Source organism: Chenopodium quinoa, unplaced genomic scaffold, assembly GCF_001683475.1.
Source record: "Chenopodium quinoa cultivar QQ74 unplaced genomic scaffold, ASM168347v1, whole genome shotgun sequence".
Lineage (NCBI taxonomy): Eukaryota > Viridiplantae > Streptophyta > Magnoliopsida > Caryophyllales > Amaranthaceae > Chenopodium > Chenopodium quinoa.
Window position 1 is genome coordinate 3,200,158 of NW_018742770.1, and position 25,020 is coordinate 3,225,177.

Sequence of the window (25,020 nt, forward strand, 5' to 3'; positions counted from 1 at the left end):
ATATTTTAGATTTTAAATCAAGTGATTCAAAAATCGGATAATTGGATACGAATTGAATATTCTATATCTAGGCTTATGGAAATATGGAGTTGAGACCATCCACGATATAAAATTAATTCTTGAGAAAATTGAAATATACTTGTAAGTTGTATTTGTATACTTTGGTTTAAATGTCATAATAAACACAATATAACTATACGAGAGATTGTTATAAGCCCAAATGGAACTATTTTCAGCCTCTTCAATGTGACCAAAAAAGCCTACCTACTCAAAGACCAACAATTTGATTAGTGTTAATCCCTAAATCAATCAAAATCCTACTTGTATTAGTTTGGAACATTAAATCATTAATCATCAGATAACCAAAAATTCGAATAATTGGAATGAATATTCCTTCCAAATAAGGACATAATACTGCCACTTCATACATTAAAATTCCTCAAAAAAAATTGATTCTTTCTCTACTTAACTAGTTTTGTGGCACTTTGTTCTTGTGCTTCCTACAGCTCAATTTCAAATAGATTATGCATGCTAAAGAAGAAAACCCACTTCAAAAACATAGATAATCTTGTATTAATTTGAAAGATTCTAGCTTTTAAGGCTTAGCTTAGAGAAGATAGAGATGTTTATGAAGTGGGTTTATGCTAATCTTGTTATTTTGCTACTAATTATCTTAAATGTTTCAGAAATTTGTGAAGGGGGTATAACAAGTAGCTTCTCAAGAAAAAGTAATGATCTTTCGATTGATATGCCATTAGATAGCGATGTTTTCCAAGTTCCTCCTGGTTATAATGCTCCACAACAGGTAATTTCTTATAATTAACTTTTTGTATGTATTATTTATTTCCTAATCTTATTGTATAATAGTTTACAATTAATTTTGGGTTTTATAGCATGTAATATTCTAATTTAGCATAAATCATGTCTGATTAGTGATTAATAGTATACTAAGTTGTTAGGGTCTGACAGATGATTTGATTATTAAGCATTATGATTTGTTTGTGTATTTTGTGGATTTATTCATCATATGCTGGAATTTGTATGTTTTAGTTAATATCATTGTTCAAGTAATTGCAAATGAATAAGTAACATGTTATTCTGTGTATGATTCTGAAACTATAAATCATTCATTGGCATCTTTGTAATATATCTAATTCTTCTGTCCTGTCCTTGAGAAATACTCTTAGGCTGCATTTCTTAATTACTAGGTCGTCCCAAAATAATAGGCCACTTTCTATATACTAGAGACGGACAAATTTTTCAAAATTCTATCACATGAATAGTAAATGGGAACGAAGGGGTATTATAGGACTAGAGGACTAAAGGAGTAACATTTATCGACGTACATAGAGAAATCGAAAGTACTATTGGTTGAATCTTTAGACCTCCTATTATGTTGCTGATCTGAAGTGAGGTCAGATTATGCTTGTTTTTTCTTATATTGTGAGTATGGTTCATTGAAGGTTCATATAACACAAGGAGACCACATTGGTAGAGCTGTGATCGTCTCTTGGACAACTCCAGACGAGCCTGGATCAAACACGGTAACTTACTGGGCGGAAAACAGCACAGAAAAGAAACTTGCAGAAGGCATTGTTCTTACTTACAAGTTTGTCAATTACACTTCAGGCTACATTCACCATTGCACTATACCGGGATTAGAGGTATACACCCGAGCATGATTTTCTTAGTTCGGTTATCAAGTTAACTTTATCAAGCATTTCCTAAGTGCATTTGGGCATGGAATTTTTCTTACTATGAGATTATGTCTTCCCTTTAAATGCCAAAATTTTAGCTTAACTTAGCATGCTGCTGGCTGTAGTTTGATACAAAATATTACTATGAGGTTGGATCTGGCAATCCATTGAGGCAATTTTGGTTCCTTACGCCACCAGAACCTGGTCCTGATGTCCCTTATACTTTCGGTCTTATAGGTATGGCTTCATTTATAAGGTTTCCAATCGTGTTACTCACAAAAGTCACAACTGCCTGTTCTGATCGATGACATGCTAAGTACGGAATTAATCAGCAAATGCTAAAATCTGTCTTTTTTTTTTTTCCTTAGCATTCACTGTTAAAAAGGCTAGAGTATGGTAACTATATACGTTATTTGTTGTGGCGAATTCTCAACAAGCAGGGGACCTTGGTCAAACACATGATTCAAACAGGACAGTTACACATTACGAGTTAAACCCAATGAAAGGCAAGACACTCCTGTTTGTTGGAGACCTATCATATGCAGACAACTACCCAAACAATGATAATGCAAGGTGGGATACATGGGGAAGATTTATTGAAAGAAATGCTGCTTATCAACCATGGATCTGGTCTGCCGGAAACCATGAAATAGATTTTCTACCAAAAGTGGTATGTTTCCTCAATGTTTTGCTGCTACTTCAAACAGATATCAATCTTTGCTTGCCTTTCTTAGAGTCATGGGTTACAAGTGGACATTTTTCAATGGACATCTTATACTGCTACTAACAGCTTCCTGTGTATATTATTTGCTTTAGTTTATCAATAGCTAAGCAAACAAAAAAGCTTACATATTCTTCAAAATAAGAACATATACTTTCTTTGTTTTTTTTCTATCCGCCTTTTGTTACTCTCTATCTTGAACTTGTAAATTTTGGGTTCTTGACACTTGACTGCCACTCAAGGATATAATGCAAGTCGAAATCAATTATACCCTTTAAGTCTGATCCTTCTCACTCAATTCATCAGTAAAATGGTGCAACCTTAAGGGCTGAGTTTTGTTGCTTCTTGCAGGGTGAAACTATACCTTTTAAGCCATATACATATCGGTTTCCAACACCGTATCAAGCATCACACAGTACTGCTCCTTATTGGTACTCTATTAAAAGAGCTTCAGCCCATATCATAGTCATGGCATCCTACTCAGCTTTTGGTAGGTTTTTTTCTTTATTTTTGTAGTATCATAGATCCAAGTATCCTTAAATTTAGTTTATTAGTCTGGCAAGGTATAGTCATATGGTATTTCGCAAAAAGAACATGTAAATATTATAGTATGATGTTTGCTTTGTGAACTTCTTCATATACATTGTACATTTGCAGGGAAATACACACCTCAATACAAATGGCTAATGGATGAACTGCCTAAGGTTAATAGGACCGAAACCCCTTGGCTCGTTGTTGTAATGCATTGCCCAATGTATAGTAGTTACGTGCATCATTACATGGAGGGAGAAACCATGAGAGTCCTGTATGAACCGTATTTTGTCAAATACAAGGTCGACGTCATCTTTGCTGGTCATGTACATGCCTATGAGAGATCAGTAAGTATCATAAATCTATGATCTACTATCTTTCTCTTTGTCACACAATCAACACACCCTTAACACTTTGCTTGCGTTTATTAATGGAGGAACGTATTTCCAACATAGCATATAACATCAGTAATGGTGTATGTGGTCCTGTCAGTGATCAGTCAGCTCCAGTTTACATAACTATTGGAGATGGAGGGAATCTTGAAGGATTGGTTTACGAGTATGTTTTTACTACACTTTTTTTCGAATTGATAACATAGGACTATTAAATGTATTTTGACTATTTTCACTTCTATACTTGTAGAGACTGTAGAAGAACAATTAAGTTTCATAAGACTGCTGTTTAACTCTAATGCAGGATGACCCAACCACAGCCAGAGTACTCTGCTTATCGCGAGGCCAGCTTTGGTCATGGCATTTTCGACATCAAGAACAGATCACACGCTTATTTTGGTTGGCACCGTAATCAAGATGGATATGCTGTGGAAGCAGATTCTTTATGGCTTCACAATAGATATTGGCATCCTATACAAGAAGAAGCTTCGGTTGCTTCAATGTAACAAGAGTAATTCTATTTCTACATGTTGCTGCTCAGTTTGGTCATTGGCGCATATCAACATGGTTGCTAATCGGGGCCTTTCGTAAAAAATGTTAATGTCAAGAATGTTGTCAATTGTACTAGAAAATAATAGAGTAATACTCCGTATTTAGGATGGAATGTAGCTCTCCTATATGTACTTTGTACAATAATGTGATTAATGTATACGTATTCTGTACAATAATGTGATTAATGTACGTGCTTATTCAAATGACTACTACTCCGTATGAAAGTAGAAATTTTTTAGAAAGTAAAAGAATGTAAAATTGTTGGGTTGATAAACTCATGAAACGTAAAACATTACAGTGTACTTTCTATATCGAACTAAACAATTACTTCGTATTATTTAAGCATTTAATACTCCGTATAAAGTAATTATTTTATTTTCGAGAACTAAAATATCAGTGTTGCTCTACGTATTACATACTCCCTCATCGCTCTACATAGTTCATACACCTTAAAAGGGCACGTAGCTTAGCTAACAATGTTCTTAAAGAAAAACATACTTGGTATTATTAAAGACTTTAGATTTACAAAGTGTGGGTCCTAAATCCAAATCCTAATCCTAATCCTAATTGAGATAATATTTTCGGCGGAATGAAGTATGAACTGATTCTAGTAGATATTTAACGCTATTCTTTACTTTAATTTGCTAAATGATTATAATAAGTAATCTTCTGCCAAACACTGTCACCATCTTATGGGTCATATGAATATAATCTCTCCGTCTCATTCTCAAATATACGGTGCACGATAGTAGTTTATTGGACACATTTTTTTTTAAGTGGTACGGAGGATTGTGCTACCGTACTAGAATCTCACAGAAGTCTATCCATTAAGAGTGAAGGGAACACGTAAGAGATTCTACCCTCAAACAGCGCAAATAAAGTACATTTTATAATACTGACTGAGTAATTTTGTAATACTGATCGAGTAATTTTATAATGTTGATAAAGTATCCCCTAACACTGATCGAGTAATGATTAGTCTCTCACGATGCAGCTAGCCACGTATAACATGTGTTTGAAGATATTTATACTAAAATGTTGCATCACAATATGCAAAAAGTTAAACATAACAATCATTTGAAAGCAATACGAGTACATAAGTACATTGAAAGTACAATAATACTCAGATTTTTTTTAACTTGATAGTAATTTTTTTTTAATAATAAAACAAATGTTATAATGTTTAATATTATTGTAGTTGTCTGAATATACATTGTTAATGGACTATGGAGTATATCAAATTTTGCATTACACGAACGAAAAAATCTAACATGGAACAAATAAAAAAAATGAAGAAAGTATGTGTAATTTTAATGAAACTAAAAAGGTTGGAGTGTGTTCTATTCACCTAATTTTCACTTATTTAAACTTAATAACTAAATTTATTTGGACTTATTTTAACTTAAGAACTTATTTTAGTTGTCATTTAAACATTATTAGAACTTATTTTTCCTAAAATGAATTTATCTAAACTTGATTAGACATAAGTGAAAATAAGGTAAACAGAACAAACCCTAATAATGTTATTTAACATGAGATTTTTTTTTTTTAATTTCTTAATGTTTTGAAGATGTGATTTTCTAAGCATCTAGAATGATGGAGGGGATTCTACTATTCTAGTAGGAAACACTTGGGATTTGGGAGACTGCAAAGAGACGACTAAAACGAGTATGAGAATGACTTCCACAGTATTTTTAGTACAGAAAAAACTCTGCAACACTTTTTATATATTATTATTACCCTATAAAATTTGTACACATGTTCAACTATATATAGTAAGTCCTTTTAAAGAAAACTCAAATGATAGGGGAGAGAATTACCACCATTCCTACTTCTTTCCCTTACAAGTTACAATCTTAAAACTTTCTAAATACAGAAAGTTCCACTACTACTATTTCATATTTCAATATTACTAAAAAAAGAAAGGATTAAAAAAACTAAGGTACTTTTAATAGTCCTATATATACATATTTGTTACTCCTTCCTTACCTGTCACATCCAAGTTTTTCTTCCTCTTAAACCCTTATTCACTTGCACATTCATCTACTTCTACATATACTATATTAGACTTCATGGTGGCTATTCTATCCCATCCCATGCCTTCAAATATGTGGCTGGTTTTTTGTTTAAGAAGACCATAGAAACTGGAAGCTGTCATCATATAAGTTGCCGGACAATAACCCCGGTTCGTCGGAGATTGAGAGTTCGGGTTGTGGATCGATGACACGCGGAGGAAATCCGAGGGTCATAGCAGTCTCAGCCCACAAGGAATCGTCGAGCTCTGGTAAACTTGGGTTGGAATTCTCCCAGAGACCATGGTTAACCCCAACTTCATTCTCACCAAAGCTCTCTACACTTGTGGTAGTGCTATCAGTGATTGTGGAAGTAGAATTAGTCTCCTCAATTGGAAAACTAAGGTCACTTGCACCAGAAAGCGAGCTGTTTTCAGATAAGCAACAGAGGTTGTACCCGTTCTGATAACAAGGAATCCGGACCTGGCCTCGAGCCTGAACCCGAGCCTGAACATGGGTTTGGGCCAAGTTGGGAAGCTGGTGTGGGAAGACCTCAGGCAAATTCAGCTTGGCATCAGTGCCATAAAGCTTACGAGCAGCAGCATCATAAGCTAAGGCAGCTTCATGAGAGGTGTTAAAGGTGCCAAGCCAAAAGCGAGCACCGCGATTAGGCTCACGAATCTCGGCCACCCATTTGCCCCAGGTTCGCTGTCGGACACCCTTGTAGGTACAAAGGGCATTCTCAGGTCCCCCTTTGCCCCTCATACAACCCTTCCTAGAGCTAGCCTGGCAAACCTGATGTTTCTTCCCCTGTTTCTTCTCCCCTAAGCCCAACTTGGACTTCAACATTGTAGGAGAAACTAGTACAGAGATCAGGCAATTAACTTACAACAATGAATAAAGAGAGAGAGAAAGAAAGAAAGTGAGAAAAATGTGAGTTCGTGTGTATAATAAGGCTACTGATGAGCTAAGCTGCACTCCTGGCCACTATTGAGGTGGGTAACTCCTCTGTTATTTATATGTTGCAATGTAGGAGAGGAATATGTATTAATAAGGGTGGGAAAATTCAACCTTTTTTTCCCCCTTAATACGTGTCTACAGTGAAATCTGGATTGATAGCTGTCAGCATAAACCTGTTCATCGTGTCTCTTTAATATCTCCCTGCTCCATACAACATCCACACTTGGCAAACTGAATTTGTACACATTTTTTTTTTTCTTTATTTCAAATAACAAAACCAAAACCAAATGATAAGTTACTCAGACTTAGGTACTCGCAGCAAACAGGGATACGTGTCTTAAGTGTCCGACTTGGCTATTTAATGGTAATCTTCCATAATTTTGCCTAAAATAAAGCGACGGAATCTGACACAAGTAACTGAAATGAAATAAAGAGTTCGAGTAACATAGACAGACTAGATATATGATTTTCATTGAAAAAAAAGAAAAAGAAAAAGAACTTAGATTTTATTTAACTTGGCTTTTAGAGGGAAAAAGAGGGGTAAGGGTCAAGGGGTAGTGTGAATCAAAGTTTGGGTTTGGATAGGACCGATTTCCTATTGGGTGGGGTGTCAAAAAAATTCTCTCTCCTAAATTTTATATTTTAAACAAGTGTGTTTAGCAAGCAGGAGAGGATTGAGGATAAGCACACACCGGGGAAACTCAAGGCAAGTCTGCAAGGTCTTCCCTTCACTGGGTTGACAGTTTGCAGGAGTCTGCATGTCAAGAAAGATTACGTGGGACTGTCGTTAAAAAGTTCTCTACCATCATCTCTGACGTATTAAACTCTTAAGTTCAAGATTCATAGAACTTGCTGTATAATCATAACTCTGTACCTCTGATGTTTCTCAGACAGAGTGGGCCCGTTTACTTCGACAGTTGTCAAAGGCACAGGGCAACTGCTGGCACCTAAGACTCCTCGTCATCAGTGGCGGACCCAGGAATTTCCGACTGGTGAGTCACAATCGATAATCAAATATGTAAAATAAAATTTCACAATGACATGTAAGGAGACATTTACTTCCTAAACTTGAAAATAAACAACACGATTGGAGACCAAATTAACTACAACGGATGTAGCCTAAATTACATATCAGTCCGCAACATGTTTTACAGGATGATCAATAATTTTGAAGCAATGCCTCAAGGCGTAAAAGCAATCCTTTTTTGGCACTTCAATATGATTCAAGCATATGATCAGGAATAAACACGAATAACAATTGATTCACAATACAAGTATACAATATTCCCAGCATGAAATAGACTCAAGAATTACAGAAATTGCCCAAATTAAAACCAAAATTACAGAGACTCACCCATATCCAGGCAAATTAACAATATACCAACTCTTGTTGATTAGAAAATGATTGATAAGTTGAGTCTTCCCTGCATATAAATTCAACAACCTAATCAAACACAAAGTTAACAAAACAAATGAAATCACAAGTATGAATCATATGCAAATAACCCCAACAGCGAATTACCCCTATTCATAATTGGTTGGACGGTTCATATTCAACTAAATCAAGCAATATTCAACTAAATCAAGCAATATTCCCCAGAAAAATTATTTACAAAGATCATCCAAATCAGTTATTGCGACACATACATGATAAATGCAAAATGAATGATAATAAATTCAATAATTAATATCAATTAAACAGAAAATCAGAAATAATAATCAATATCAATTAAACAAAAATTATAGGGCTCAACTACTCAACTCAAATAGTCAAATATCCGGTCACAACTTCAGTTTCTAGAGGAAAAATTCCCAAATCGGCTAATTAAAACCAATCTTCAGTTTCTAATCGGCTAATCATATTAAAATAAATCATTTGGGACTTAAAAATTATAATGAAGACAATTAGACAAAACTATAACTAAACACAGTCAAAAGACTCAAAACCAATCTTCAATTTCTACTTTTTTAGACGAAATTGTTTAGTTTAAGCAAACAAAATGATTATACAGATAGCTCATAGCAAGTACTTTATTTGAGCACAAATTCCACATAAATTAAGCTAATTAAACTTCAAAACAATCCTTATTCACACAAAAATCAGCTAATCCTGACTACCCATTAGTAGATAACAAAACCCCTTCAACTTTACGAGCAAAAAACTGGCACAAAACACAAATTTAAACAAAAATGACATAATTAAATCAAATACAGAAAACCTACATCAAAAATCCCCAAATCGTAAATTAAATTAGGCAATTAGCAAATGAAAAACACACATGAAGCCAAACACATTCAAAATTCTAGCTACTTTGCATATCTATATGCACAAATCGAACCTCACCATCGCTGCTCTCCACCACCACCAACAGTTACAAATCGAAACCCTAGAAATCGAAAAAAAATCAAAGATTTGAACTAGTAATTATGCAAAGAAACCTTAAATTTGAAATTTAAAGGGGAAAGTTTAAAGAATCTCATACCATGAACACCAAAAAAAATCCTAGAAATCAAACCACACAGTCGTTATCTCTCACGACCACCATGACCATTAGTGAATGAGGAGGGAGAATGAAAGGGGAACGCGAAATGTTGTTGCAGCTGCGGCGAGGAGAAGGTGAAAGGGGAACAGGCTGAAGTTAGAATTTTTTATTTTTTTTTTTAAAAAAAAAAAAGAAAACTTAGAATTTTTTTTGGGCCCTGGTGTGTCACTTGACCCACCAGGCACAAGCCCAGGTCCGCCACTGCTCGTCATAAGGGGTTCGTTTTTTTGGGACACAAAGTTTACAGGGTTTATTGTTCGAGGAGTTAAAAGTAGGCGCGGCCAAACCCAAAGGTTACACCAGTATATTTCTCGTATTCTGGGAAACTAATGGTTTTCAGTGCGAATGACAGTTATGTACGTTGCAAGAGATTCTTTAAAAATTAAGATGTCATAGTGGATGAAATATTAAAGGGTGAAAATGATAGTGGAATTAGGCTTGACATTGTATAAGTGTGTACCCATTAAATAATGTTTCAGTTAACAGTGAAAATGACAGTGGAGTAACTCAAGAAAGAGGTACTAAGAAACTGTATATTTATACCCACATAATAACCATGTTTCATCCATGTTCACTATACTATGATGCTAATGGGAAACACAAGAGAAAAAATGAGAAACTATTCATACTAATCTAGGCACTAGTGATGTGTGCGTGTGGATGATTTTAGAAACAGAAGTCTTCCATACCGATAGAGCTGTAGCGCAGAGGTCCGAAAACTTAGTTTGAACATTTAAGAAACCCAATTATGTGTTGCAAAGGTCATAAGAATCAGCATGAATTTTCAACTCTATTATAAGCCTGGTAGAAAGAAACATCAGCCATTTAAACCTCTATAATAAGTTGATGAACCAATGTTAGATTCAGATAAATGCCTGACAATCACAAGAAAAATGATATTTACCTTGATGTTGTTGGTCATCTGCATAAATGACCTGACCTTTTGCCGTAATGTCATCTCTTTAAAACCTGTGATATGCAAGGAAAATCCTTAACGCTGAAACTCAAGAGGGAATTCTTGAGTATCTCGACATTTCCGCAACGCTTTCCTTATTTCTTCTAACATCACTTTCACATTGATGCCCTTCCTAAAAATGTGCAAAAGACCCATGGTCACAAGGAAATATTATTTACAGATTAATGCAAATTATGCAGATAGTATAGTTGAAAAGTTTTCCACAGCACTACAAACACAGAGTACATTCCTGGTGATACAAGTCATATACTACAAACACATATTACATTCCTGATGATACAAGATGAATGGTAAGCTTTTCCATAATTATTTTTCTTATAAATGAAGCACACACATCCAGACCGGATCAAGTCTAACAAGTGAAACTGCTGGTGTAAAACAAAAGGAAGGATAGAGAAGAAATGGAAATCAACGGAAACTGCTTGCATCCTCAGCACCCTTAAGAGATGCAGGGAATTACATATGAGACCAGGATGTTTTAACTCTATTAATGAGTAAAAGCACAAGACACCTTAAGGAAAAAACGTCACTACATTCTTTCATAATATGTAAACATCTTTCAGAAAGATCCTAACTTGTTCTAAAATATCAACCAAGTCTTCATGTTTACACTAGTGAAAGAAACACTTGATGCTGTTATAAAGAACAAAATCTATCCTTCATAAGACAATGTTTACATAAATTTTCAAATCCAACTTCAGCCACTGCACAAATGGCTTGGACACAGAACATAATTGTACACAGGACCATAACTAGATGCATTAGGATGAATATGCTGTTTACTGTGCTTGAATATGGTGTTAACAGCTTATAAACAATGTCAATAGCTGGATAACCATATACACATGAGTATTCTACCTGGATAACCATAACTACTGTGATCACTTATGAATAGAATCAATTGTATATTAAGCTCACATAGTTTTCATGTAACTATGTTAGCTACTAAAGTCTCACTAAAATCACATTGATGCACTAGAAAATCCTTAATACATCATAGTTGTTCTATTAGGCCCTCAACAGGAATTGTTGAACCAGGCTATTTTTCCCACTGCAGGAATTGTTAGATTATGTATTGTTTTCCTTTGCTAAACTTTTCTCAAACTTTTATGTTTTTTACACCAACAATTTAATCACTCCTTTAAAACTTTCTTAAATTTTATTCTTAGTTCTCTTTCAAAACTCCCTTAATTTTTCTTGGACACTCTTTTGTTTGCTCAGTTTATTAACCTTTTCAAACTCATTCAAATGATTATCTTGTTATATCCCTTTCTTAATATTGTACGGTTCCTTATGACAATTCATTTTAGCTAACCCCAAATCATTTTAAGACTAAGGCTTTGTTGTTGTTGTTGTTGGGCAAGGATGAAGATATGATTAGTCCCAAGTTCCCAACACCTGGATTCTGTTGTAAGGTTTTCAAGATATCAAGAGGAATAATAACAAGCTTAAATACTCTTGTTGGGAAAAAGGTAAAAACTATCAAAGGTTAGGATGCAATTGACGCAAGGAAAATGGAAAGATAAGATTCTTGAAAACCCTTTCTACATGCAAAAATTTCTTGCCACTGATAGTCAGCATGAACATATGTGGAGTATATGCATTAAGAGTATTTGTAGGTAAATTGGGTAACCTGGCAATCCCAAGGGATAGAATTTCAGCAATTCATGAAATTTTATCTGATTACCTCACTTTTTCTAGCTTTTACATTTATGCCCTGATAAACTATCAAAAGTTATGCATGACTCTTGTCTATTGCTAAATTTTGCATCTATATAAGTATAATTCCAGCCATTCTACATAAATTCTGGGTATGTGTTTGCACATATTAATTTCTTTACAGGTCAATTCAAAGCTGAATTAAAAACCTACCCAATTAAGACTTTTACCATCCTACTCTTTTCTATACAAAGTTCCTTCATATTAAAGCATTGAGCTATTAGTATTTAAAACAATGTAATTCAACTTAATAACTATGGGTAAACAAAGGCCTCTCAATACTACAAAATCTATCTTGCCCCAGGTGCAAGATAAATGTTCTTACCATGAAGTGAATCTATAACTGACAAGAACTCCTATCTCAAATTTTATAATCTCTTCATTTCATAAAAGTTGCAACACTTTTACTTATACAAACTTTGACCATATTTATTATAATATCAATAACTTCATTTCATAAATATATCAATATACTATAAAATATCATTCATTTATATTGATAGTCATATAATTGATTATTATTAGAGGTATTAATGGTCAAAGGTGAACACTAAAATATGTGAAACACAAAGTGTTACAATTCTTATGAAACAAAGGAAGTACAACATGAGATTTATAGCTTGCAATTTAGTTCCAAATATAGTTGTAAAATGTTCATTGCAAAATAACAGTGAATAAGTGGATCAATTTGACACTTCAAGGTATTCAAGCTGCCATTCCAGCCTGTTAACAGTTCATCACACAACGGACTAATTCAACACTTGGATATCCATGCCGCATAGTATGCATGCGTGCAAGAAGGGAATTGAATCTCTTCAATTAGCAACAGAGTTAGTGTAACAGATTCCTTTTATTACGCAACATTTTTAGCGGATTGAAATTGCTTTAAAACCCAAATTTGACTACTCAACTCGACCACAACACATGGGACCATAAATGCAAAGCATTGTATCTACATGAAAAATGTAAGAAACTAAAATAAAAAAACACAGAGATCTACAGCCTAATGAGATCACCACTATGTCCTACATGCACATATCTAAAGCTTCGAAAACGATAAAAATGCTGATAACACAGTGCGTAAGCCATATGCTAAATTAAATGATTACTTACAAAACACTGACTCCTACAACAGCAAGGGGTCGTGGATAGTCCTCAATCTCTTTATCTCTCTTGTTAATCTCAGAAGCTGATGGAATTGTATCGTCGGCTTTAGTATGAGCTGTATCTTCAGAGCTTGCACCTAACACCAGGGGAGTGGATCCACAGTCCTGACCAATTTTAAGAATTTCTTCAGTCAGGGTTGGGAGTCTATCCTTTGCCTGGAACAAATAAGAACAAAATGAATTACTAGTAGCAATTAAAGTAATAATCATGAAATAACAAAAACAATCTTAGTCGAGAATTAAGATTATCATACAAGAATAAAAAAATAACAACAATCTAGCATGGATCCTTCTATTGGCAGTATAGGGAGTCAAGGGCGATCTAAATGTATCATGTAAGCAGTAATAAATCTAACTAAGTAGGGGGAATAATATTTCAAGAAAAGCAAGGTTAGAAATGCAATGAAGGCCAAGTCTATAAAGATTATAAAAATTAATTAGACAGAAAATCTTAATCAATCACATTGATTCATCTATTTGGAATCTTAGGAGATTCCAAAGCAAATGGAATCTAATATTTTAAGGATAAAATACACTTCAAAACATGGTCATATGGAATCTTGTTAGATTCATCTAGGTTTTGTGGTTTCTAAACATAAAACTTTTATAAATATTTTTTGCTATACGTCGGATGAGAAATTTTAATTACAATACTACATTGAAAACTGTGTAAAAAGAAAATAGGACAAACAAAAAGAAACGGACGGAGTAGATGATAACATTCAACCAAAATAAATTAAGATATATTGCAACGTAGAGAGGAGGCTAAAAAATTAAGAAAATGTGGGTAAAAGGTAATGGACCACAAACCTTTACTGTCAAAACCCAAGTGAATAAGGGACTTAGAGATGTTAGTTAGTACATGCATATTGGATATTTAAAATGTGAAAGGAGATGTAAACAATGCAACATTTGTGACATTCTTTAAAAAGTAATTGTTGCAATATAAAACCAAAGGAAGTATAAATTAATATAGAGAACAGGCAACATTGAGGATGAATTAAAGAGAAATCACAAATAAAGCGCATCATTGGGATTTCAGTCATTTCACACAAAACATAAAAATCTACAACCAGAAAAGAAGGAACATTTTTAAATAAGGATATATTTCACAAAAATTGTACAGATAAAAAGTACATTAACTTTCAAAAACTAAAAAAAGAAAATACACAAAGACAAGGTGTCATTACAAAGTAACAGAAGCACAAAGAATAAAATTCCAGGGCAGTACACTTTTAGACCTAAACTGAGGTTCTGTCACAAGGCAGCCAATTTTCATATCAAATGCTCCATCAATATGCGTTCCCGATACCGCTAGATAAAAAATAATCAGTTTGCAAATGCTCTTTAGTTCATATCAATATTATATAATTCACTTAAAATTGTACGTGATGATCAGAACCCAATATAGTAACAAATTTATTGTTAACACCACCAAATGTCCTTGATGATACTGGCAGGACATTAGAGCATGGCTTTGCTTATCAACCTATGCCATATATGCAATCACACTTTTAGATAGTAACAATATTTTGAGATATAAACTTGTGAAGCAAATCAGCTATGTAGGTGTTTTTCACAAAAAGAAGTCTTATGATACTAGTGTTTGTACTTAATCATAAACTCAATTACTCATAACATCATCCAATAATATATTATCAGTAAACAAGAAAAAAAAAATGCATAAACATGGTAAGAAAATGCTACAAGACCACCAGCACAGAAAATGACAATACCTGAGGAAGGTCGATTTTATTTAATACCACAATAAATGGTCGTTCAAGGTAATCAGGATTATACATCCGCAATTCCTGCACACACATAGGTAAATTAGTTTTGGACTAATTTAGGTAAATTTTCAGGATCTAAAGCAGACAAATTGCAATCATTTAATAATCTGTTGTTATACACCAATCAGGTACTTGAGAAAGATATGAAGGATATAATTATATCAGAAGAGTTTGTTTCAAAGAACCCATATAATTGCAATACAGCAAAAGGTAATATACCAGCCAATCTCATATCTTAGATAATTTGTAGCCCCATACTATAACCCAGAGTCTCAAACCACATGTAACAAACACAATTAGCTACTGATTCTAGCCTCTAGGAAAACACCACTTGACAGTCATTAGTAACCTTGTCACGAGGACATTATATGAAGTATTTCATCAAAATGTTATATAGAACATAGGAACTGCTATGCATGGCATTGTTCAATTAGCTGCTGTATGAGAAAAACAATGCATACTTCTTTGACTGTTCTGTAGTCTTTCACAGGGTCCTCTGCAGCAGCATCAACAACATGAACCAGCAACCGAGTCCTTCTCAAATGCCTAAGGAAATTACGACCCAAACCCTGCAGAATGTGTGTTACAGAATTAGTAACTTGTGCCAGATTAAGTGGTAATTGAAACTGCATCAGTTCAAGTACCTTGCCCAAATGAGCACCTTCAATAAGACCTGGCAAATCTGCCAATGTTGCTTCAGAGGAATACATAGCTGCCCCTAAAGAAGGGTCACCATCAAGGCGACCAAGATTTGGCATCAGAGTCGTAAAGGGATAATCAGCTATATCCGGTTTCGCAAGTGTAGTAGCTGATAAAAGGGTAGATTTTCCAGCATTTGGGAGTCCCTAGAAAATATCAAATTCAACTATCAGATCCTTGACAGGGTTGGGGGAATGCGTAAAGTAATGCTGTCTCTTTTAGCCCCAAACAGTCTCCTATGTTGCCTGTTCACAGAATAAGCATCAAAAGGATTATGAAATTCAAAATAACCAGTAGAGAATATACCACAAGACCAACATCAGCAACTACTCTGAGTATCAATTCCAAACTGACTTCCTCCCCAGCTTGACCAAGGACTAGAACCTGCAACTCACCAGCAAGAATATAATGCACAAATGTGAATAAGTCCTTGTGATAAAAAACAGCATAATATGATAGAAAAAAGATGCTTTATGGAGGCCCAGAAAACATAAGATTGCTATGTAAGGAAGAAAAACTTTACTACATATTTCTAAAACTTGCAGGAAATGATAATTACTCCCTCTCTTCCTCAAAGATCTTCCTTCTTACTCTAGCTCCACATACCAAGAAGACTAATCAAGTTCAATTGGACTGTGTATACACAAGGGATATCCGAATAAGGTACTCGCATGTCTTCTTTAGCTCAGTAATTTTCCCACAAAGTCCTCAGGTTGCTGATATTATTGCCAAAATTTGCTCTCTGCTCAACATTGACATCTTCTTAACAAGCCCGAAAGTTTGACTTGTCAAATCCTCGAGCTTGCAGGGGGTGTTCAGGGGGTGTTGGTCTGTTAGTGCGTATTAGTTAGTTAACTCATAGCTCACTAAACCAAGTTTGTAATTGAAACCCTTGCCACATCAGCATAGTTAAAATATTATAAGGTTGTCAGAAGTCTGGTACTCTTTCTTTCCTTACTTTGAGACAACAGTGTACATTACAAGCGAACTTTCTAAATTATTGTCCTTTCTGTTGCCTACTAAATTCACCTCTCTCTCCATTTCTTAAATTATCTACCGCCTATGACAATGTTATGATAACGATTGTAGCTGCAATTAATTTTCTAACAGACATGTAGTTGGATGATTATTTAAGTATAAGAAAAACATGTCATTTGACATCATCAATGGTTATGTAAAAAGAAATGAAAAAAAAAAAGGTTTTGTTATGTGGATGCCTGTTTATTCAATAATTTTACTGATATTGTATATGTGCGTGGTGTTAGCGTGCTCAAATGACATAAAATAAAATGTAGTAACAATAGGCTAATTATAACTACGCAAATGCTTTAATATGATAAGAAATTTGACCACTTTACTTTGACATGTGGCATGGAGGTGCGGGAGTTTGACAAGCTGCACCTCCATGTGACAATTAATTAATTTGATTTAGATGACTGTAATATTTATCTAGTACATATACAATTTGTGGATTAATTGGATATTGGGTTACTACTAAATGCAATCGAACCTATAATTGAGTTGGATTGAAGATTGGACTGAAGCTAATAGGCACCACTAAGGGCCTTTAAGTTAGACGCTAATAGGCAAGGGTTTTGGGTATTGGTAGTTTCTAGGTTTTGTGAATGAGGTTATATCTATATAGATATACTAAGGGCCTGTTCTCATTGACTGAACTCTGCTGAACTGAATTGAGCTGAAATGAAATGAATATTTTATAAGAAAAGGAAATTAGGAGCTGAGCTGAACTGAACTGAAATGAAAATAAACGTATGAGAATAGGCCCTAAGTCATTTAATGACAAAAAAGTATGTATGCAACTATTGAAGATTGGACTGAAGCTAATAGGCACCACTAAGGGCCTTTAAGTTAGACGCTAATAGGCAAGGGTTTTGGGTATTGGTAGTTTCTAGGTTTTGTGAATGAGGTTATATCTATATAGATATACTAAGGGCCTGTTCTCATTGATTGAACTCAGCTGAACTGAATTTGAGCTGAAATGAAATGAATATTTTATAAGAAAAGGAAATTAGGAGCTCAGCTGAACTGAAATGAAAATAAACGTATGAGAATAGGCCCTAAGTCATTTAATGACAAAAAGTATGTATGCAACTATATAAAATTAACAAAAACTCTAATTTTACCCTAATAAATCATCCACTTTGAAAGAGAGATAAGATTAGATATTTTGGCTTTATTATTCTATTTGTGTTGATCCCAATGTAATCAAACCTTCTATGCGGATTCGTTTCTACTATGGACATGAGACTGTGGAAGTGCTTTATAATTCCACTTAAATCAAAATTCAATAGAAACCAGCTGGTAAAACTTTCTAACTTTATCCCAATATATGGCTTACATTGCACTGAACTATACAGAAGAGTAATTATTATGATAAACAAACTAATTAATATCTGCATTTTAGAAGTATTACCCAACTTTATTAAAGGGAGAGAGTTCTACCTAATATAATTATTAAAAAAAAAAAGGATTTTTCACCATATACCCATGAGCTTTTTTTTTTATTCAACAAATACCCATGAAATTTTTCAAATTCAACATATACCCCTAACTTTAATAAAAATGACACTAAATGCCCAAATGACTAATGGACATTAACTCCGTGAGTCATTAAGGCTAAAATTGCTACGTGGCAGCATTTTATTGGCTGTTTTTTTGTTTTTTAAATTTAAAATAATTATACATTTAACTATAAAAAAATAATACTCCTTCCGTCTCCAAAACTTCGACCCATTTGGCCTAATTATAGTCCCAAAATGATCGGCCCATTTGCATTAAAATATACAACAAATTTGTGCTAAATTAGCTTCCCCTTATAAAGTTTTGTTTTTTTCATGTATTTTTAATACTTTATCCCTCTACTTTTTTACAAACCCCATGTAATTTATCTTTTCAATATGTTTTTATTTCTTTTTGTTTAAGTTTTTTAATAACTGCGAAATCAACCCAAAAGGGTCGAAGATTTGGGGACGTAGGGAATAATAAAAAAAAATTGGAAAAAAAAAAAAAACCACCGCACTGGCGCCACCCCAACTCCTACCCCACCAGCCAGCTAGGTTGCAATGAAACGGATACAGGGACGAAAAACGGCAAAATAGAAATTATAAAAAACGGGTACAGCAAGGATACGGCTAAAAAATCAGAAAAATTAAAATTCAGAAAAATGTTTATTGAAAAACCAAGTGATTTTTTTTATTTTTTTTTTTTTAGGAAACCCATGCAATGTTTTTAAATTCTACTGAGTACAAATCGGAGTAATACTGTAGATAAGTAAGACTAAAAAAAAAAAAAAAAAAAAAAAAGGAGAGTGAAAAAAGTTAAGAGAATTACAGCTAATTTACCCTTTTTTTTAATTACATTTACAACTGCTTTACCTTTTACCAATTGAAATGTTAGATTAAAAAAAAAAAAAAAGAAAAAGAAAAAAAAAAAAAAAACCCATCTTCTTCCTCATCTTCTCGTAGGTTCAGAAATGGCTGCTTGTAGATCGCCAACCACTAGTGTCATCTGCAAGTGGTCGCCTCCAAGGAATCGTGGGGTGCAATATTGTAGGTGGCTTCTTCAATTTTTAGGGTTTTCAAGAAATCAAAATCAGGTAAGTAAAATTGGGGTGTTTTAAAATAAAAAGTTGGTTGGGCTTCTATTGGGGACGTCGGAAATGGAGGTGATCCGTCCCCGAAAAGTTTTTGAAGGTGCTCCAAGCCGACCCCAAATTTTCTCCTCGTACCACTTTTCAAGGGTACGCCTTGGGGACGTATCCAGGCCATTCCCGTACCGTACCCGGTACGGGAAACGGAGGAGGTTGGCGTACCCGTGCATCATTGCCAGCCAACACCCCTCCCCCTCACCCGTCCACCATCTCCACCCCACTAGTCGGCACCCCTCCCGCTGGAAAACCCCTTCCTACCCCATTGCCGGCATCCAAACTCTCATCCCCTCATCAGCAAACCCAAACCACCCCTCCCCTACTATCTCCACCCCATGAACCACCACGCCAAAACCCCAAAATTAAAAACCCCCAAAATCGAAACCCTAGATTTTGATTTTAAGGGTTTCGGTTTTGGGATTTAAGGGTTTCGGGGTGGTGGTTTCGGCTAAGGTTGGCGGCGGCTACGTGGAGGGGGTTACCTGGCTGCCGCAAAGGTTTTCGGCGGGAGTGTTTCGCTAAGGTTCGGCTAAGGTGGAAAGGCGGTGAGGGATGTTTGATGGTTCGGCGGCCACTGTTGTAGGGCGGGGTGAGCGGGTGGTCAGCGTCAGTGGGGGAGGGAGCAAAGGCCTGGTAGGAAGGCCTAGCGCCGGCGACCAGGGGCTGGCCGGTGTTGCCGAGGGTGGCAATAAAAACGGGAAGGTGGCTGGTGGGCGGGGTTAGGGGTGGTGGTTTTTTTTTGTTTTTTTTGAAAATTTTTCTAAAAAAAAAAATTCCTTCAATTTTTTATAATTAATGAAATAATATAAAAATAACCAATCAAATGCTACCATGTGGCATAATTAGCCCTAATGACTAACAAAGTTAACCACCGTCAGTCATTAAGGGCATTTGGTGACATTTTTGTAAAGCACGTGGGTATATGGTGAATTTGAAAATTTTCACATGGGTATATGGTGAATACAAAAATTACAAAGGGGCATTTGATGAAAAATCCGTAAAAAAAAAAATTATCCACCTGAGATTGTTCCACAATTTTCTATGAGATTATGGATAAGCAATTATAATTTCAACTCCCAACACCTCATTAAGTATAAATTTTTCCCTATTGAAGAAAAATTTACCTGCTTTTTATAGCTCAAAATCTTAATTAACACCCCAAACATACCAGAAGTCACTGAGAGGGTTAAAAGTAGAAAGAACTTCAACAAATTCATACCAACAGAACCTAAAGTTGATGCAATTGTAACAGAATATGTAGTACAAGTATACATGATGATAATCTAGTTTATATCTTTCATATACAGTTTCAAAATAACCTGAATGCTGACCCAATACAAATCAGTTGATACAAACTTCAACCTCTTGGCTCTAACCTATCCATGTTTCAAACTTTCAAAATGTCTATATTGCAAATGGAAATGTATAGTAACCCCTTATTACATAGATCAAAAAGGCTTGAGTGCACAAAGCATACTATATTGGAAAATATTGAAGACTAACCTTATCACTGTCATCTCTCAATATGTTTGTTGTCAAAGCGGCCATCATACTTTTCTTTTGCTCTGGCATTTCTAGTAGGCTTATCTGCCAAGAGGAAAAGACAGAGTACCAAATTCATGGTTAGAATCCTGATGCCAATAGATACTATCAAAATCCCCCAACCCTGTATCTTTCCTAGGGGAAAAGACGCACACACACAAAAAAAAAAAAAAAAAAAAAAAAAAAAAAAAAAAAAAAAAACCCAGAAAGATCAATAATACTTTACTGAAAGCTCTAGAGCTATCTCTGGCTAACTTGGAATTTTGGCTGCCACAACAATGTCAACACAACATGACACAATATGCATACGGGATACATGATTGACACTTGACCTGAGAAGATAAAAAAGAAAGGCTTAACAGGGTGTGATCTATTTATATGGAGTAGAGTTACTATTCAGGCAACACGGAGGTAATATTGCTTCGCCCCCTCTCTTGTCAACAGCTCAAAATTATAGACTACAGTCTTTGGCTACATGGTTATAGGGAAAATTTTCATTCGTTATAGATTAAAACAGTGGCCTAAGTTCAAAAACATAACAGAGGACGGCAAAATTCTACTTCAAAGTTCTGATTCAAGTAATGAACTAATGGTCTACAAATTCAAAAATTTGATGCCTTACCCCTCCTTGTCCACCCCTTGCCACAAGAACCTCGTCACCATGATTGGCAAGATCTGCTAAAAGTTTACCTCGCTTCCGTTTTACAACAGTACCTGTCATAAACAAGAGGGGGGGGGGGGAGCGCCATTAATTCATTAGTATTCCACATAATTTGGATCCTACAGGTGTATATTTCATACTATTCATTCTCTCCTATGTAGTCATGTAGACAACCTTTGAGCTCTAAATTATTCAACTAAATGAGTTTAGCAGTTTATATTGCCTTCAAACTCGACTCAAGAATAAAATATGATTATAATAATATGAATAAGCAAAAACAGAGATGTATCACGACATATTTGGATAAAAACAAAAAATAAAAAAGCCATTAAAGGTTTTATAAGAACCTAACGGGACAGGTATTCGCAATGTCGGAGCAGCAGATCCATCTCGTTGTTTGGAGTTCAAAACACCCATAGCATCAACATTTCCACCACGCTTTGCTTTATAACGGTTTTGCTTGTGGAATTCCAACAATGTATCTTTACTCTCATCAGCATAAATCACAACATCACCACCGTGTCCACCAAGGGGAAGTATAAGAGATCCATCACTATCCCTTTTGTATGAAATCTTTTTTCTTTTTTCCACCTTGTCATATTTATTCTCAACTTTGGAAGAAGCCTTTTGGTTTGGCATTTTAAAGATTGCCCCATGCCCCCCATCACCAGCACGAACACTAATGATTACATGATCAAAATATTTATGTGGCTCCTTCATGAAAGCATCCGATGCTAACGAAGAATACTCTTTGACCTTGACAGCAGCACACAAAACTGTGCAAATTCTAACCTTTTTACAGTTGCTTCTTTGATGATCAAACCTACCAAAAAGACATACTGAGCATCAGAAAGCAAGCTGTTAACATAGTCTGAAAATTATAGAAAGGGCCTTACAAAAACACAAAACTCCTGTGGTGTGGAATGGAAAAGAGTTTGCAGATAAAGAGCTATCAATGTCCATGTGATTCAACATCAAAGTCAGATAGTTTTCTATTGAAGAAAATACCAACAATTGATATTCGAACCTACATCCTAAGAGAATTCTCTTGCATTACCAAAAATTATATTATAAATTAAATGAGTTGATTAAACAACAAAGATATCCATCCAATCAAACCCATACATATATCTATACTAATATATCTATGTCAATAGTCTCTATACTAATATTTTATAACAAGATGTTTGCATGCCATGTGTCCCAATCCTGCTTCACTTCCCTTTATTTTCTTTCAAAACAAGAGAGAGGGGGGGATTATAATAACCCCCCTTCCCCAACACACACACACAAACCTTCTCTTCATCTTTCCTCAAACTGGTTAACGTCTTTTCAAGTACCCTTTATCACCCTTCCTTTTCCAAAAATAGATAATTAGGTTAAATGAATCTGACTTACAACCAAGATACACACATGCATTTCTCCTGCAAACTTTCCAATTTTATTATTATAACGAAATAAATTATACTTGCCAACTTAATATACAGAAAAATAAATTGTTGGCCCATCACTTATGGTTCTCTTTCATATACTTCACTTTACATAAGCTCTATCCTCTTCCTCTTCCTTTCCAACATCCACAAGGATTTCTTTTAATCCTCTTGCACTCTCTCTTTTAGTTTTAATATATATCATCTACATACTCTCTCACCTAAATAAATATCAATCTAATTTGGCTTTTTTTTTTTTTTTTTTTTTTGTGTGTGTGTGTGTGTTCACTCGGTTCACCCGTTGGGTCAATCCGGATTCGGGGCTTACAAATTAAGTTCCAGTCCCTTCCCAATTGTTGTTGTGGGGATCAAACACGCGGTCCTCTCTACCAAGTGCAACCCCAATCACCACTACACCAACATCTCATTGGTATCTAATTTGGCTAATTAAATTTGTGTTAAATTATTAAATTACATTTAGTTGATATAAAAGTAATGCTTTTCTACATGATAAAGTTTTCCAAACGTTTTTTGATAATCGAAATGTTTTTATTTTTGGAATTAAAAAACCAAGGAAGCATACAATAATGAAGACTTAAACTTGGTAAAGATGAAGCTCAAGTTCTGCATACTCCCTCCATTCCTAAATGTTGTTCCTGCTTCAACTTTCTTTTTGTGATACATCCACTTAGGAAAATGAGACAAAGGGAGTATAATACAGCTAACTGCTACACGTTCTGCAATTACATTTGTACCAATATACCTGATAACTTCATCAATAATCCTCTCGTCACATTTGATTCAAAATCAAAAATTGTCTTTCACATTGATGAATGAACAGATTAGGTCACCAACTCATGAACATTTACCAACAAAATTCAATACGAAGCGCCGCAAAAGATGATAAATGTAACAAAATTCAAAATTAAAATCATCTAATCTTCTAAAACAGAACTAATTTGCATGAAATTACAAGAGGTCATCAGTAGAAGCAACATGAAATGAATTGTTCGTTTAATTTTATTTCCAATTGAAAAAATCACAAAAAAATAAAATAATAAATAATAATAAAAAAACACTAATTAAACCTAAATTAAAGAGAGAGATAGAATGTGTGTTACCTGGGAAAAGGAAGGTGGAGGTCAGAGAAGAAAGAGGAAGAAGAAGAAGATGAAGACGGAGATTCTCCGGGAAAGTGAGAACTCCGGTGGAACGTCGACAATGGTGCTATCGGAGAAGAGACGATAGCGAAATTCGACATTTTTCCGGTGAACTGAGAGTTTAACTGTAACTTAACGAGCACAGTTGAAGAGAGAGAAAGAGAGGAGAGAGAGTGAAATGAATGATTAAAGCAATGAAAGGATAAAAAAAAAATAGTATAATAAAAAATTGAAGCTTAATATCTACAAGTACAAAACAGTGTCGTTTTGACACCAGCCTAAACAAGAAAACGAGTTGTTTTGCAATTTGCATTAATACGAGAGTACATACTTATACGTAATTTACATTGCCAGCACTAATTGGAGTAAAAAAGTTCCGACAGGTATTGTGTGAGATTGGACTCACCTTCTAGGTTTCTATCATCATAATTCACAGCTAGTTGATTTTGTACAGTTGGGGTTCTAGACGAAGACTTAGTTTTTATGGAGTTTTTGACGGCGATTTAACTTTATGATGGGGATTTGGATGTGAAAAGAGGAGGATCGAGTTAGAGAGGAGATAACGTGTTAAGGAGAGAGTTGTTTTGTGGGTAGCTAGGGTAAAGCCACTTACACAAAAGTTAGTTAAGTGATAAAATTTCCTTTAATAAATTGATCTCACCTTTAAATTATTCATAATTAACCCCATGTTTAGGAAAGTTTTGAGATAATTGTAGCAAGGACAACTTGTGAGTTAGGAGAGTAGCACTAACTCCGTATTTGGGTAGGTTCAAAAGTAAATTGATGGCTCAGAGGCCTTAGA

General features: G+C 34.7%; 3 protein-coding genes across 9 annotated transcripts; 1 reads left to right on the forward strand and 2 right to left on the reverse strand.

Annotated features, from left to right (window-relative positions):
* Window positions 1-305: 305 nt before the first annotated feature.
* On the forward strand, window positions 306-4,209 carry LOC110724737 (purple acid phosphatase-like). Of its 2 annotated transcripts, none has more exons than XR_002512049.1 (8): window positions 306-805; window positions 1,464-1,664; window positions 1,823-1,934; window positions 2,138-2,367; window positions 2,770-2,908; window positions 3,076-3,296; window positions 3,442-3,507; window positions 3,646-3,664. XR_002512049.1 is itself a non-coding variant. In XM_021904186.1 (8 exons), exons 1-8 carry the CDS (start codon window positions 623-625, stop codon window positions 3,845-3,847), a joined length of 1,410 nt encoding a protein of 469 aa, XP_021759878.1. In that variant the 5' UTR covers window positions 310-622; the 3' UTR covers window positions 3,848-4,209. The 2 variants fall into 2 exon arrangements, 1 of the variants encoding a protein (XP_021759878.1); XM_021904186.1 differs by having other exon boundaries at window positions 310-805; window positions 3,386-3,507; window positions 3,646-4,209.
* A 1,191-nt stretch (window positions 4,210-5,400) lies between these two features.
* On the reverse strand, window positions 5,401-7,828 carry LOC110724741 (dehydration-responsive element-binding protein 2D-like). Its single transcript, XM_021904195.1, has one exon. It carries the CDS (start codon window positions 6,752-6,754, stop codon window positions 6,020-6,022), a length of 735 nt encoding a protein of 244 aa, XP_021759887.1. The 5' UTR covers window positions 6,755-7,828; the 3' UTR covers window positions 5,401-6,019.
* A 196-nt stretch (window positions 7,829-8,024) lies between these two features.
* LOC110724739 (probable GTP-binding protein OBGC2) lies at window positions 8,025-24,557 on the reverse strand. 6 transcript variants are annotated; one of them, XM_021904188.1, is made up of 12 exons: window positions 24,180-24,556; window positions 21,976-22,451; window positions 21,590-21,681; window positions 20,929-21,012; window positions 16,065-16,142; window positions 15,704-15,904; window positions 15,521-15,628; window positions 15,006-15,080; window positions 13,217-13,425; window positions 10,313-10,496; window positions 10,098-10,209; window positions 8,025-8,289 (listed from the first exon to the last, which is right to left on the reverse strand). In XM_021904188.1, the coding sequence occupies exons 1-10, from the start codon at window positions 24,317-24,319 to the stop codon at window positions 10,400-10,402; spliced, it is 1,560 nt and encodes a 519-aa protein (XP_021759880.1). In that variant the 5' UTR covers window positions 24,320-24,556; the 3' UTR covers window positions 8,025-8,289; window positions 10,098-10,209; window positions 10,313-10,399. The 6 variants fall into 6 exon arrangements, with proteins under 6 accessions (XP_021759880.1, XP_021759883.1, XP_021759885.1 ...); XM_021904191.1 differs by having other exon boundaries at window positions 8,025-8,309; XM_021904192.1 differs by lacking the exon at window positions 8,025-8,289 and adding an exon at window positions 9,090-9,252.
* Window positions 24,558-25,020: the final 463 nt, after the last annotated feature.

What these genes read in the sequence shown, in the direction of transcription:
- LOC110724737 (XM_021904186.1), top strand. Translation starts at nt 623, where the DNA reads ATGTTTATGAAGTGGGTTTATGCTAATCTTGTTATTTTGCTACTAATT. An exon ending in GTTATAATGCTCCACAACAG is followed by an intron (nt 806 to 1,463) that starts GTAATTTCTTAT and finishes GGTTCATTGAAG; the next exon opens with GTTCATATAACACAAGGAGA. An exon ending in TAGATTTTCTACCAAAAGTG is followed by an intron (nt 2,368 to 2,769) that starts GTATGTTTCCTC and finishes TGCTTCTTGCAG; the next exon opens with GGTGAAACTATACCTTTTAA.
- LOC110724739 (XM_021904193.1), bottom strand. Translation starts at nt 24,319, where the DNA reads ATGTCGAATTTCGCTATCGTCTCTTCTCCGATAGCACCATTGTCGACG. An exon ending in AAGGTGCTCATTTGGGCAAG is followed by an intron (nt 15,629 to 15,703) that starts GTACTTGAACTG and finishes CACATTCTGCAG; the next exon opens with GGTTTGGGTCGTAATTTCCT. An exon ending in ACTACAGAACAGTCAAAGAA is followed by an intron (nt 15,081 to 15,520) that starts GTATGCATTGTT and finishes ATGTGTGTGCAG; the next exon opens with GAATTGCGGATGTATAATCC.
- LOC110724741 (XM_021904195.1), bottom strand. Translation starts at nt 6,754, where the DNA reads ATGTTGAAGTCCAAGTTGGGCTTAGGGGAGAAGAAACAGGGGAAGAAA.